This window comes from Myiozetetes cayanensis, unplaced genomic scaffold (genome assembly GCF_022539395.1).
Source record: "Myiozetetes cayanensis isolate MyiCay16 unplaced genomic scaffold, myiCay2020 scf5-8, whole genome shotgun sequence".
Lineage (NCBI taxonomy): Eukaryota > Metazoa > Chordata > Aves > Passeriformes > Tyrannidae > Myiozetetes > Myiozetetes cayanensis.
Genome location: NW_026087742.1, coordinates 54277101 through 54291291, shown reverse-complemented (window position 1 = coordinate 54291291; position 14191 = coordinate 54277101). Strand labels below are relative to the sequence as shown.

The 14191-nt window shown below is 33.7% G+C and overlaps 1 protein-coding gene across 1 annotated transcript in view; it reads right to left on the bottom strand.

Moving 5' to 3' along the window:
- DIAPH3 (diaphanous related formin 3) overlaps window positions 1-14191 on the bottom strand; it is a 188135-nt gene that overhangs the window by 147362 nt on the left and 26582 nt on the right. The window contains exons 14-15 of the mRNA XM_050333988.1: window positions 12061-12390; window positions 10981-11095 (exon numbers count right to left, since the gene is read on the bottom strand). Coding sequence (XP_050189945.1) covers window positions 10981-11095; window positions 12061-12390 — 445 coding nt within the window. The remainder of the gene's footprint in view (window positions 1-10980; window positions 11096-12060; window positions 12391-14191) is intronic.

Genomic DNA, 14191 nt, shown 5'->3' with positions numbered 1-14191 from the left:
TTTAGTTCTGGGTTACAAGATGCCACTTGCTAATTTCACCGAAAACAAATCTTGTAGGAAATAACACTGACTTCACTTTTTCAAAAAGTACAAAAGAGCATACCCATGCACCCTCCAATTACAGAATCATATTTCTTCAGTATTACTACAGATGTACAATTGACACTACTTCCAACGTTTGTATTTCTTAGTTTTTTCTCCTCTTTCACGAAATCTGTAATACTTATTCAGTAATACAGATCATTTACTGTACTATGAGACACTCTTGTGGTACATTAAGGAATGAAGTGATCAGCCAACTGTAAACAGACAAAGAGATGAAACTGTGAAAGCGTACATTGCAAGCAAGCTTTGAGAATATTCAGCATTTAGAATATTTTATTAAAAAGCAAGTGGGAGAGAACTGCAGCATTCATTCTCATGGAAATGTTGTATCTCACACACTATTTGACAGAAACTAAATGACAGCAACAATGGAATTGCAAGTCAGTTCCTGTTTTTATTGGATAGAGAACACATTAATACCATGTCACACTATAAACTGAGTGCAACTTCACTGTAAATTATCTTTTGTTAAAAAGGGTAGGTATTTCTGCATTAAAAACAGGTATTTGATAGTCTAACATATCTACCAAAGGTGGCATATCAGACAAATACTGTGAATGTAGTTTTAGGCTAAATATTAAAAGGCTTTCTAATTAGTATGAATTTAAATCTCTGTCCAGAAATCATCTCATTCCTTCAGCAATTCATGCAAACAAATTTGTATAATTAAAGCTGCTTGATTTCCTGCTCTTCCAAGTCTGTGTTATAGTTCTATGAAACTGAAGATGATGTAGATTCTATAATAGAGATTCTGCATAATCAGTTTAGTATGCAGATTTGGTTATTTCACACATCTTTTATGAAGAAAAATATAATTTATCATACAACAATAGTAATAATAGTATTTCTTTACTATCTGGTCACACATCTTTGTACTAGCCACAAAATTTTAAATGCTGGATAAAGACAAAAAGCAAAAAATAAGTCTGCTTTGCATCAGTTTGAATCTTTTCTATATTGATTAAATAACATTTCTAAGTGCTGTAGAATAGGATTTTATCCCTCTCTTCCTGTTACATTCACATATGCATAATAGTTAACTAGATAGTCACTAGACCTTGCTGACTTTTGAGGAATTAGTCTAATCTCATATGCATATAAAATATTTAGTAGTTCTACTAGTAAACAGCAACAAAGTATTTATTCTATTTGACTTGAATATCATTATCTGTAAATGTGGTTCTTGCAGCACAATCATAATTTGATTAAATCTATATAACTTCCCTCCCCAAAGACTGAATGCAAATATTTCCCTGAGTAAACAAAAAAATCCAACTGGTGACCAAAGAATAAGCCTTAGCTTCAGAGACTGAAGTCTCCTAAATACCAAGAGCTATATAGACAGTCCAGAACAAACGCCAAGAGTGGTATGAATTAAGCAATTTTTTGTTATTATTTTTAAGGAAGTGAAGCATAAAATAATTTCCATTTCACCCTAAAGGTAGGCATAAGTTCTAGAAAAATGAATCATGTTATTTTCTTGACATATCAGAGGGACATTAGCTCCCTGACGTGAAAAATACTTTGTGATTAATTCCTCTAACTCTTTTCATACTGACTTATTTTTGCCACTGTACTTTCAGGAAGGCTTTTATTTAGTCAGAAATATGCTTCATACTTTGAATTTTGAGGTTCTCAGCAACAGTAACCTGAAGATCAGAACTGTTTACTTCCAATGTATATGAGTATCCTGTTCTCAAAAACCTATTTTTGTTCAAGTGGTTGAAATTCTTTCAATTTATTATAAAGAATGCACCTGCACAGCTCAGCTTATCTGGCCATTTGTCCCCACTTGTTCACTACCTCTCCCATTATTCTGCTAAATATGGAAGACTCACAGGTGCATTCTGAGAGTCAACTGCTAGCAGAAAATGGATTCCATCATCTCCTTTTTCAAGTTTGACCAAATACAGTCCTCCATTTATCACTACTGTTTCTCTTCTACAGAGCAATAAAAGAGCAATTAACACTACTAGATTAGTACTGAAAATAAACTTTCCCTCTGGGCTTTTTACAGTTAAGATGATCTAGCCTTGTTTGGGTTTAGCTACATCCATCCATGTTTGTTTCTTTTCACACCAGCATTATTTGCCAAGATTTTTCCTGTAATGTGCAACTGTGCCTTGGATCCCAGTCTCTCTTCAGGCAATCCAGCTATATCTACCTTCCATGTTGTCAGCTTTGGCACCAGCTTTCATTCAAACAATCTTGATGACCACTCACTTGCTTTTTCTATCTTCCCACTTTTTCAAATAGATGACCCAGTACTTCTCAAGATCTTACAGTGAAACGCCAGCAACAAACCCCAAAATTCTGCTTCACATATATCAATTACTTTGCAGCCAAATTTTAAGTGCCACAAGGCATTACACCGCACAGTCTAGGAACTGCAAAGATAAGTAGTCACCCTAAGTAGGTTATCCTAGCTTGTTACTCTTGCCAGCTATACATATGCATTTACAATTTTAGAAAAAGGCATTTCTATATCAAAGGACAAGTCAGACTGCACAGCAGGAAACATTTAGTCTTTAAAACTGTTAAGCTGAGTAATAGAGCAGATAAAATTTCTAAGTTTCATTACTCAGGTGATGATAGAGGTGAGTAAGGTTGCAGAAAAACTACCTTGTGAGTGAGAAAGAAAAGTAGAGTCCCCCTAACTCGTAAAAATTGGAAGAGTGTGGTAGCAAAGACATAAAACAGAAATACGAAGTTGTTAGAAGCTATGGGATATGCTGTCCAGTGCTTTCATTCTCTTAAATTTAAATGACATTGAAAGTAACAAACTGTTGCAGAAGAAGAATGTATCTTAAACAACTACCATTTCAGTGTAAATATTTAATTATTGTACCAGGCAACAACAACAATACAGCAAACACATCCTAGCCTACTAGTTAAGTTTTCAGAATGCTGAACTAGATTATATCCTATGTAAAAAAGAAAATTTTGTTAAAGCTCTGATTTAACCCCCCCATACACAAATATCCTACTATTTCAGATCAACTAAATTCTCTCAATTATTACTTAATCTTCAGAATCTGACTGCTCTTAAAGGGAGGGGATCCCATCTACAAGACTTTTACAATATGCATGTCCTTCACGGGGATGCTTGTTTCATAAAACGTATTGAAAGAGCCTGGTTAAAAACATCTATTAGGACTCTATCAAGGCAAGATACTTAGAGACTAGAAAAATCTATTTAGAATGAAGAAACTGTATGAGAAATTCATCATGTTGAGATCACACAGAGGAGAACAGTAGCCCACAACGGAAGTCTGTTTCACAAATGTTCACATGAAGTACTCAACTTTCTGGTTTTTAAATACGACGCCACTTTACTTACAGAGATAAATTATGTATTAGATAAGGTCGGGTCATCTTTACATAAAGTTAGTAGGTAAAGAAGAATATATAATCTTAATGAGAAGAGAAGAAAATGTCTAACCACTTTTTGAATACGAATAAATTAAAATATTGTTCCAGCTGAACCAGATCAATTGTAAACAGAACCAAAGACTCTGCCAAATATACTGCTAGAGTCTGCATGGTATACCAGTGTCTACCCAAGTACTGTCTAACAGCTGCCTAATTGGACATCACTGTTCCATTAACACATAATCTCCTTGATTATTTTTTTTGTTGTTTTTCACAAATGAATTGTCCTTGAAATGAATTTTCTCTGAAACAAGCCATTCACTGAAAAATTAAATGGTAGATTTTTTAGAGGATGAAAACTAGTGCTCGTGGAAATTTAAATGCTAATAATTTTCATCAACAGTGACTTTGAAGGTTTGCCAAAGAAGGTTTGTGAAACATTTCTTGCATGTAAATTATTTTTCTCAGTTCACAATGAAAAAAGTCTACAATAAAAGCAGCGCTGTAATGAAGACTTTATTACACTCAAATGTAGTGTTACCTTTAGTCAGATACAAATGCTTGCAACATTAGATTAGAAATTCATCAAAAGCACTTAGTGCATAAACACATAGAAAAACTAAAAAGGAGGTAAATCCTCATGAAAATAGGTTTGTAGTAGATGTATAGAGTTTTATACCTCCTGTGTGATACACTAGCAAATTCATTCATGTAGGATCCTTGCTAGTATAGGGACAAATATATTTAAGCTCTTAAAGTGAGTATTTTCCATTAAATAAACAAAATTATTAGACTGAGCAGGGGCACTGTGATGACGTCCTTTAACTTGCATTTTAAGTTCCAAACCTTCTTTTCTACTCCACTGGCATTTACAATTTAGGACTTATGAAACTGATCAGACTTTTTCTGGTCTCTGGATACATGAAAATAATATCTATCTCCTCTAAAACTTTAGTCATTCACACTGTGAAAACGTTCTCTAGTAGATATCAATAAAGAACACTCATTCTTTCTAAGACATGAAGCCTTCAAAGGCTTTCCCTACCAGTGTTGAGAAATGGGAGCACAGTGCTTTTGTTAGCCTGAATATACTGTCATATTTTCATCAAACATGAAATCACTGCAGACTGATATTGCATTTTGTTTAGAAATCAGTGATTAACAAAAACAAACAAACAAACAAACAAAAAACTTAAAAAAACCAACCCTACTCTGTCCAGGCACTTCAGCACTCAATCTGTTTTGGAGCTGACAGGAAACAATAGTCTGTGTGTAGAAGGTAAGAAACAGTCACCTAATAATAGCATATACTGCCACTCTGTTATAAAGAAAAAAATAAAGTTAACATAAATTAAACATTATAACTGTGCTAGGTAGATGCTTACATGTACTATAACAAACTCTTCAATAATATGCTTTCACTGTCTGACAAGTATTTCCTAGCTGAAAATACATATCAAAGTTTTTCTAATACTATTTACAATATCTCCTGATAGACTGACTCTTTTCTACTCTTCTCTTACGAGAAGAATGATCTGATTCACTGATAGTTCTGATATAGATTAGGGCACTGATGTCACAGTCATTCAATAATTCATAATTAATAATTAATTCATGGGAGATTTCATTTTAAGAAATTGCCAAAGAAGGAGACTAAAGGGGAAAAGATACCACAATTTTTAGCTTCAAAAAGAATCAAACTGCAAAACAAATGCTATTGACAGACTATTCTAACCACTAGTATGGTAATGTCCTCTTTGGGTTTTCTGGTTTTTGTTTGCCACACATTCATGGAGTTATCTGGATATGTAAGTCAGGTTTTAGGAGTTACTCACATTCCACTTCTTTAAATACATTTAACAGTCTGAACAACTGAAGGTTTCTCCTATCCATGACAGGACATTAGAAAAAATAAATTAAGCGAGTTCAATTAATTTTCCCTAAATTGGGTCTTTTTAGCTGTGACAATAATTGGTAAGTGATCTTCCTGTTTTTAATTCAACACACAAGCTTTTCCATTTTATCAGAGAGCAGTTGGGTGGCCATCTGGCAGCCAGCCAAGCTCAATGTACCACAGAAGTATATGCACTCACTGATTTTTATGTTTCTATCTCTACATGACAAATATGATTTGATATGAATATCTAAAAAGGATAAGAACAGATATTCTATTTGTTGAAAACAGAAACAACTGATATAGTTGCTACCAGTGCAACACTAAATATATCATCCATTCTCTCCATGAGAATATGACATACTTAAGTTGCAAGATACCACTAACGTTTCAACGTATTGGTTGCTGTTCCTTGCAAATGGTCAAAACTTATTCCTGCTATCTTCAGAAAGAAACTTTTTTTTTCTTTTTTCATTTAATATGCACAAACCTTTTTGAATAATTTTGCTTTCAGGGGTAGTTTGGGTGATACTGCAAGGCAGCCAAACTTAAAACACATAGCAGGCTTTACTTCTACTTGCACACAGTTACATTAAAAGGTAACTCAGGTTACTCAGTGCTGTATTATAGCATAAGTTATTCAAATATATTGTTGGCAGTCTGACAGGTTTGTAATAATAAGATTCTACAAGAAGTACTGTTTGGAACTACTGTTGACAAACTCTCCTCCAGAGGAGGAAAGTATGAGGATGCTGGACTCCACCTAATCCTTCAGGTGGATGACTGCAAGTTCTCTTGCTTATGCTAGGCAGACTGTGTCAGGTCAAATACAGCACTAAAGTGATTTATATTGTTAATTTGATCTTCTTCCTATAATTTACTCTCTTTTCTGGTTTAAAATATTTGAGACTTAGTTGGCACTATAGCAGTTTAGGCCTTGATGATTTTTCTTTGAGTATACAGGGGAAAAAAAAATTAGAACTATATTGACCTTTTCAAGACAAGTGCCAACGGAGATAGTACTCCCACAGAAGTGCTTTATTTCTAAATAATCAAGTCTGGCAGGAGCTCTGGTGTGATGGGATCAGACACTGCCATCTCCAATAAGATTAGGATGAAAATCTGTCCTAGTTGATAAAAAAAAAAATACAGAGAGATCATGCGATCTTTTTTTCTCGAGTTTACCAGATCAGTTCCCTTCAATATGTAGAAAAGAAGAGTAAATTTCTAATATTTTATGCCATCTCCCATTAAGCATAGTTATCCTCATTTTGCTAAAAATAATTAAGAATTTACAAGTGTTTTCTTGTATACTTGATGTGCAATTTCTAATCCTCATTTGGACTTTAACACTTTAAGCATAAGAGTCATTGGACCAAGTCAAATCAATTTATTAATAGGATATTTATAAATGCAGCACAATAATTATAGAGAACACATTTCATAAAACTACTACCTTTCTTCTATTTTACATACATAAGACAAATTGTCATTTTGGATTGAAATGCTTCCAAAGACTTCTTTTTCGTTAGAGGTTGTTTTCTTGTTTTCTCTATACAACCACCCAAGTTTGGGAATCACCTTGGTAAAACTCTTCAAGCACCCAAAGGATTACTGTAAGCAAACATGTAGCTGGTTCTACCTCGAGGTATCCTGAAGATATCCAACATTATGCTTGACTACTAGAGTCTCATTACATTAATTACATTTATTCAGAGACTATGATCTTCTCCATACCAGTACTCTTCAAAGTATCTCCACAAACCAAGAATATTTATTATAGATGTTTTGTTACTTTTCTCCCTTTTATAAGATGATAAGACCAAGTAATTGTATATTAAAATTTACCTTATTTCAGTACTGTAAGTCTTAAAACATAGTAGCTTGAAGCAACCAGGCACTCATATCCATGATTAAGAACCACAAGCTGCAATAAGAGATGTCACTTGAAAAGACACTATGCCAGTCTTACCACTTTTTATAACCCATTCTCCTCACTTCCCAAAAGAGAAAGCTCCTTCCTACAAATATATCCTTTCCTATTTCTTTTGGACCTTTTATCCTGGAATTTTTCTAATGTTCTTTGAACCTGCTGAACTTTTGAAGTTGTCTCCAAGTAGTCCCACTAATTCCTTAGCTAATTTCTTTTTCAAAAAATTAAATGTATATTTCAATGTTAGCTAAAGGATCCTATGCAAGAAATTCATGGATTCAAAATGAATATGTGAAGAACATCCCATTTACATTTATCTAGATAAATTTAATGAGTTTTCTCATTATCTTCATACTTCCATATTTGTAATGCTTTTTTCTTGTGATATTGTCTTGAACATTTTCCTTTTTAATTTTTTATTATTGCAGTAGTATTTCTTTCATATCTCCATAACATCTTCAGTTTTTCAATTGCTTCAATGCCCCTTCAGAATCAACATCATTTGTAATTCCTATATAAACATCTGCTAAAACTTCAAATCTATTCTATACTGTTCTGTATTCTTTTTTCTAGCAGAAATTCCTCAATGGATTATTTACATAGACAAAAGACTTCCTTTTCCAGATCAACACTAAAATACTTTTGGCACATTAGCTAGCAAAATGTAACAACCAAACATTTGAGTACTTCAATCTGATTTTACTTAATGAGAATAAAATTCACTTAAAGCATCATTGAACATTCTGGTCCCTGCTTCCACAACTAGATACCTCTTCTTATGCAAAGATTTCAGTGAAAAGAGTGCATAAGCAGACCCTTCAGCAGAGTGGAAACCAGCTCATTCATTGCATGTCATCATTTGACTACAGAATCATTTTCAATTTCTTGTCTTTCTGGTTTTAGAGACAAAGCTTTAGAAATATTCAAGGACTGTTCCCAATTTGAGTACAGTGAATAGCTTGCTGATTCCACTTTAGAAAGCCTGGTGTTAAATCTCTTCAAGACTGTGAAGAAAACGGGATGTCTACAATTTCTTTGATAAGTTTTTTTAAAAACAGTAAGTTATGTGTAAGTTACAAAGAAGTATCCTCTCTCTCCGTGGTCATGAGAACAAAAGCAGTTACTTTGCTAACCTCTTTACTAGAATTTGTGCTGTCAACAAGAGACACAGATATACCTGGTCTTGTCTACTAATGTGCTTAAGCATTCACATAAAGTTCTGTAAACCACTCACTTGAACAAAGATGAAATTTAGTTCCCTGTTCCCCCTAAAATACCTACTTACTGTTCTAAATAAAATCTTTAGTGTCTCCACTTTCTTTCAAAAATTAAGGTGATGGTACACTTGTATGACCCATGTGAGATGAAAGAGATTTCAAAACTTAAAAATGTAAAAGATTAAGCAGTAAGCCTCACCTGTAAAGAAGGAAATAAATGTGTCCCTGCAGACTACAGCCTTTAAATTGCCCACGTACACACATATTTGGTATAAAAGTGTACCTCACTGACTTTTCGCTTGTAAATCCAGTAACTCTGTTATATTAGGTTTTGTCAAAACAATGTATTCAGTCTGTTCAGTTAAATTTTGAGGGATGTTAATCTTGTTAACTCTAATGTTCTTGCTGTCTGTGGAGACTTGCAATCCTCTTCTGAGCCATTAACATGTTTGGCCTGAACGTCATCTTGTCTCCCAAATTTTACTGTTTAATTACACATAAGAAACTATTTCCCCCAGTGGTTTTTAAACCTTCCAACCCATTAATTCAGGGAACATTCTTGGGAATTCTCCTAACATTATAAAGGAACCATAATTAGGTTCTGGGCTTTAACAGATTCAAGCAGACATGTCTATGGTTTGTGAGGTTTTCTTGCCTTTTTATCTTCGTATAACATTCTTAATATTATTAAGTATCAACATTAATAAACTATAATACTTAATAGTATTATACTTAATAGTAGAAATACTGCAAGAGCATAAAAAGCCTGCTTTGATAGGAGTAGAATAAAGTTCTTGGTTATGGTAAAAAAATATTGGATAATACACACCAGAACATATCCCAGAAAAGAAGACATTTGAAAATGTCATTCACTATACTAATAAAAATAACAAAGTAATTTTTTTTTTAAAACACTAAAAATAAAATATTACCATTTTGATTTGCAAAGAAATTAATCATTTCAGCCCTTTGGCTGTCCCAAAGTACTAAGTCTCTAATACCAAAAAATGAGGGGAAAAAAATTGTGTCAAGAAATAACAGTAGAAATATAGGCATTTTATATATGGGACAGAATAACCTACACTATTACCGAGACAACCTACTTCCAGGAAGGGAGAAAAGGTTTAAAGTCAGGAATATTTTCAAATTTTGTTCTTCCACAATGCTTTAAAAACTGAAGAAGCAAAGCAAGTATCAAAGGAGATCTATATTACTACAGATTTATCAGAAAGTAAAAAAAATCACTAAAATACTCTCCTCGTTCATAGAACCAAAACATACCAATTATCACATCCATTCTGAGGGTAAACACATCATCTTCTGGCCTCTAGATTAGATTGTAGTATTTTATGAAAGTATTCTGACAAAATTTTATAAACTTTTTTTCAAATATGACTAAATAAAAGTCTGTATTATCCAAAAGCATTTCTTGGGGTTTTTTTTGTGAGGTCTCCCTATAGGTCACTGAAGTGTTAAGGCCTGAACAACAGGAACTGAGCCAGAGTCGACCTCTAGATGAACCTTCCAACCTAATGTTATATTTAACCATGTTATTAGCAAAATTATTAGCCAAAATTTTGTACTAATCATTAGTAAAATACGTAGTATGATAAGACTACACCTGCGTAAACATGTGTGCTTATTAGTAAGATATATTGGTATTCGCTTATTAGTGAAGATTTGTATCTGTTCATTACTGAGATATGAATGTATCTATCTTTCTATATTTAGAGATTGATCAAAGCCATGGAAGTAGACGGCTGGCCTTGTTCAACAGTAAATGGTCCAAACTGACTCCCTTGATTTTCCTCTGAGCCCTGGCCAGGCTTTGGGTGAAAAGCAAGGAGAGAAGAGAGCCTGATGTTTTCTGCACTAAGTAGTGATGTAAGTTTGTTTGTTTAACTATATAAAAGCTGGACCCCACTTGCACCAAAGATGGAAGCCTCACTACGCCCTGAGTAGGATTTCCCAGTTATTGGAAACTGGTTCTTGAGCCCCTCGCTGTGATTAGGGGCTCCCCAGCCAATGTGAGAGGCTGAGTGCTGATTACGGTAATGTATTAAAGGGTAAGGGGATGTATCTTTTTTAATCACTATAGGCACTCTTTGCAGTAACGATTAGGTGCATCCTAATAATTCTGTAATTCTTTGTTTCTTTTGTAATGCTTTGCACTACAGTAAATTTATACACTTTTGCTTTAAAGTTGTTGTCTGTGTCTCTTGTGCTGCTCCTAGTCCCCTGGCAAAACAGGAACACAATTTTTGCCATCCTTTAAGTAAAATAGTTAAATATTACTCCTTTAAGCAGTTTAGGATTTTCAAGCTCTTTTCTTCACACATTCCACTTAAAACCAAAATCATTAATGTTGTATTCTAAAATTTTATCATATATTTATTTAAGGCCCAAGAATTTTAAACATCTCTCCAAAGGCTGAAAATTACCATCAACTACTTACTTACCCCTTTTTTGACAAGAAAATGTAAGTTCCAATTTGCAAAGCATGTCAGCATTCTCATACTTGTCCTCTTCTGCCTTAACCCAAAAACAGGATTCTGTCATCTCCTGAGGCCTGATCTACAAGCAAGAGACAAAACAAAATTTTACTAATTAAATTATTTCGATACTATGCAGACACTATGCTCTGTAGAGTCTAAAGCAAACTAAATATTAAGAGCTCTGTAAAATGTAAACTGTCGGTATACAACTCATCTCTAGAGTTGTTAATATATTTCTTATTGAAAACAATAATGCTTACAGTAAGTATTTTTGGACAAACTGATTCTAAAAATGCAGACAACATACTCTGTTATCCAAAGTCTAAATGTAGCAAATTAGCTTTGGTCTAGATTTAAAACTTGGGTAAAACTTTAAATAGTTCCTGAACACAGCTTATTTAATTAGATATTAACTGCCTTACTTTTTAGAATGCAGCTTTGATTACTTCATAAAACTAGGAAAACCTCTTTACTGACTTATTTTGGTCTAAATAATTATAGTTTTCAAACTTAGTAGATTGATAGTCCTGGTATACTTGATCCTGTCACAATGGAGAGGAAAAAAAACCAAACTACAAACTGACTCTATATTTTGTCAGCCATTAAATTTATATATGTACATTTATACTAAGGACAAACTGAGAGACCTGCACTGCTTCTTTCCACAGTCCAGGTTAGATAGATACAAGATACCTGTTTGGGAACTATAGCTATCAGTACAGTGCAGTGACTGATCCAGTGTAAAGAGTTTGCTATAAGACAACACATAGTAGGACCCTGGAAGCATGCAGGCATCAAGATTCATCTAGAATTCTAGAACTGACTTTTCCAGGCATCTCACTAAGTCAACAGATACTTGCCCAGATGAACCAATGAAATACAGTTTTCAGAAAACAATAAAAAACTAGAGGTAAAAAAGTATTCATATATTACATAATTTTAACTAATGTATTGATGGCTTATGTAGTCTTACTCCTGACAATCTGTTTACCCTAAGTTCAACGTCAGATTTTACATCAAGTATTTGCCATTAATCAGTACTACCTTGGACCAGTTGAGTCTTTTCATGGTAACCTCAGGCCTAAATTCTTTTTTAGGCTTCATTCCAAACGGCAAAGCACAGGAAGGCGGGGACCACTGTATTCCAGGCAGGCCTGGTAGAGGCGGTGGTGGAGGAGCACCACCAAAAGCCAGAGGAGCACCCAAGCCACTCAGAAGTGGTGGAGGAGGAGGTGGGGGTGGTGGTGGTGGAACTGCTCCATTAGAAGGCAGTGGTGGAGGAGGTGGTGGAAGCTGATGTCCTGCACCTTCCAGTGGAACAACAGAGGCATCTCCACATGTTGATGGCAGAAAACCAGGTGGTACAGAGCCATACTGATAAGGAAAATATTCTTACTCAGTTTCACATTTTTATCAACAAAATTCTATAACAATCATAGTTTATAGATTAAATTCAGAAAGCCAGTTGAAAGTCAGTATCATTTTTCATGTTTAGAACAATCAAGTATGAATGACAATGAGGTCAACATGATTTTGATTTCATAATCAAAGTCTCAATATTTGAAGTGGATATTCAGACCAGGGAATGCACCGAAAGTGACAAACTGAAACGTTGTATCCCACCTGTCACATTTCACTGACCATGATCTAAAAAAGGGTCTGATAAGTTTCTTAAAGAGATTTTATCTAGACTATCATAGTTTAGCTCAAATAAAAAAAAAGTAACATCCAAGTCTCTATTGTTCTTACTTATCCTACAGATTACAGAGAAACATTACAAGGACATACTAGCAGAATTTGAAGAGATAAGTCATCCTGTCAAAAAACAGATATTTTCCAATATACGAACATTCTGATTCTACACAATTGAAAACACAAAGCAATGATGAAAAAAAAATCCTTCAAAAAAATAAAGCTGTCTTACACACCAGCTACTTATTCTGTATAGTAAGGACATCTTTATTGCATCAAGATAGCCTGGAAAAGTCTAAAAAAATATTTATTTCTACTTTTTTAAAAACTTCTATCATAGACCTTAAACATAAATAAATAGGTATCTGACAAAAAAAAAAAAGAATAACTAAGAAATATTTATCTACTGCGGTTAGTACTAATCGCTTTTTCAACTATGACCTGAAACAGTCCCTTTTATTTTTAAAAAACAAAGAGCACTAAAATAAGCAAAGGATTTAATATTTCTAAAAGGAAATAGCTGAATATCAATAAATACAAATAAATGCATGCACAGCATGTTTTGAATTTCTGAACAAAAACCTTGTTTCCACTGACAAATAGATACTGAACAGATAGGCTCTAGTAATGAAAGAAATACATAAACACATACCAAATGCAAGAAGAGAGTAAAGGAACAAGACCAGGAGAAAAATAGTCATTAGAGATGGAAGTCGACATGCTAAGTAGCAACTGATGCCATATGGAAGCCAAAGTTTACTCTTTAGACATGTCTATTTAAGAGTACTAAGTTACAGTAATCAATTATTTGATATTTACAAAACTTTTCATGTATCCCATTAATGACAGTGGGATAATTCATGGTATGACAGTTAGAGCAAAATCATGTTATACTCTCTGCATATAAAAAAGGTTATATTTAATACAGTGAACAACAGAAAAAGCAAAACAGGAGAGAAAACCAATTTCGTTTACAAAAAGTATTTAAGTATGTTTTCAAGATACGCACAGAGAAATACTTTCTTAATGAATTATATACAACTCTTACTACATTTGGTTCTTCAGACTGCAACAATTTCTGTAATTGCTGGTTTTAAATGTTTGACTTTGACATTAACAGTCAATTTTGACCAGAAACCTGAATTAGAATGACATTTTTTAACAGACCAAAGAAGAGCTAAATTAATTTTCCTCACTGAGAAAATTAAAGAAGCTAATAAGTATTAAAAAAACCCTCAAATGTAGTAAAAAAAGTAGCATAAAAAATAACGCCTATATGCATGTCTTTCCAAAGCTCTTCCTTTAGCCATTTTTAGACTGTTTTCTTATTCCAGGAAATAAGACAGAGGAAAAGTCACTGGGTCACAAAGGCTCTTTAGACAGATTTAAGAGTTGTAGCAGCTACAAGTTAACTCAAGTGATACTCTCAAAAATCTCCACTATTCCTCTTCATCACATTTTCAAATATCAATTTATGCTTGAA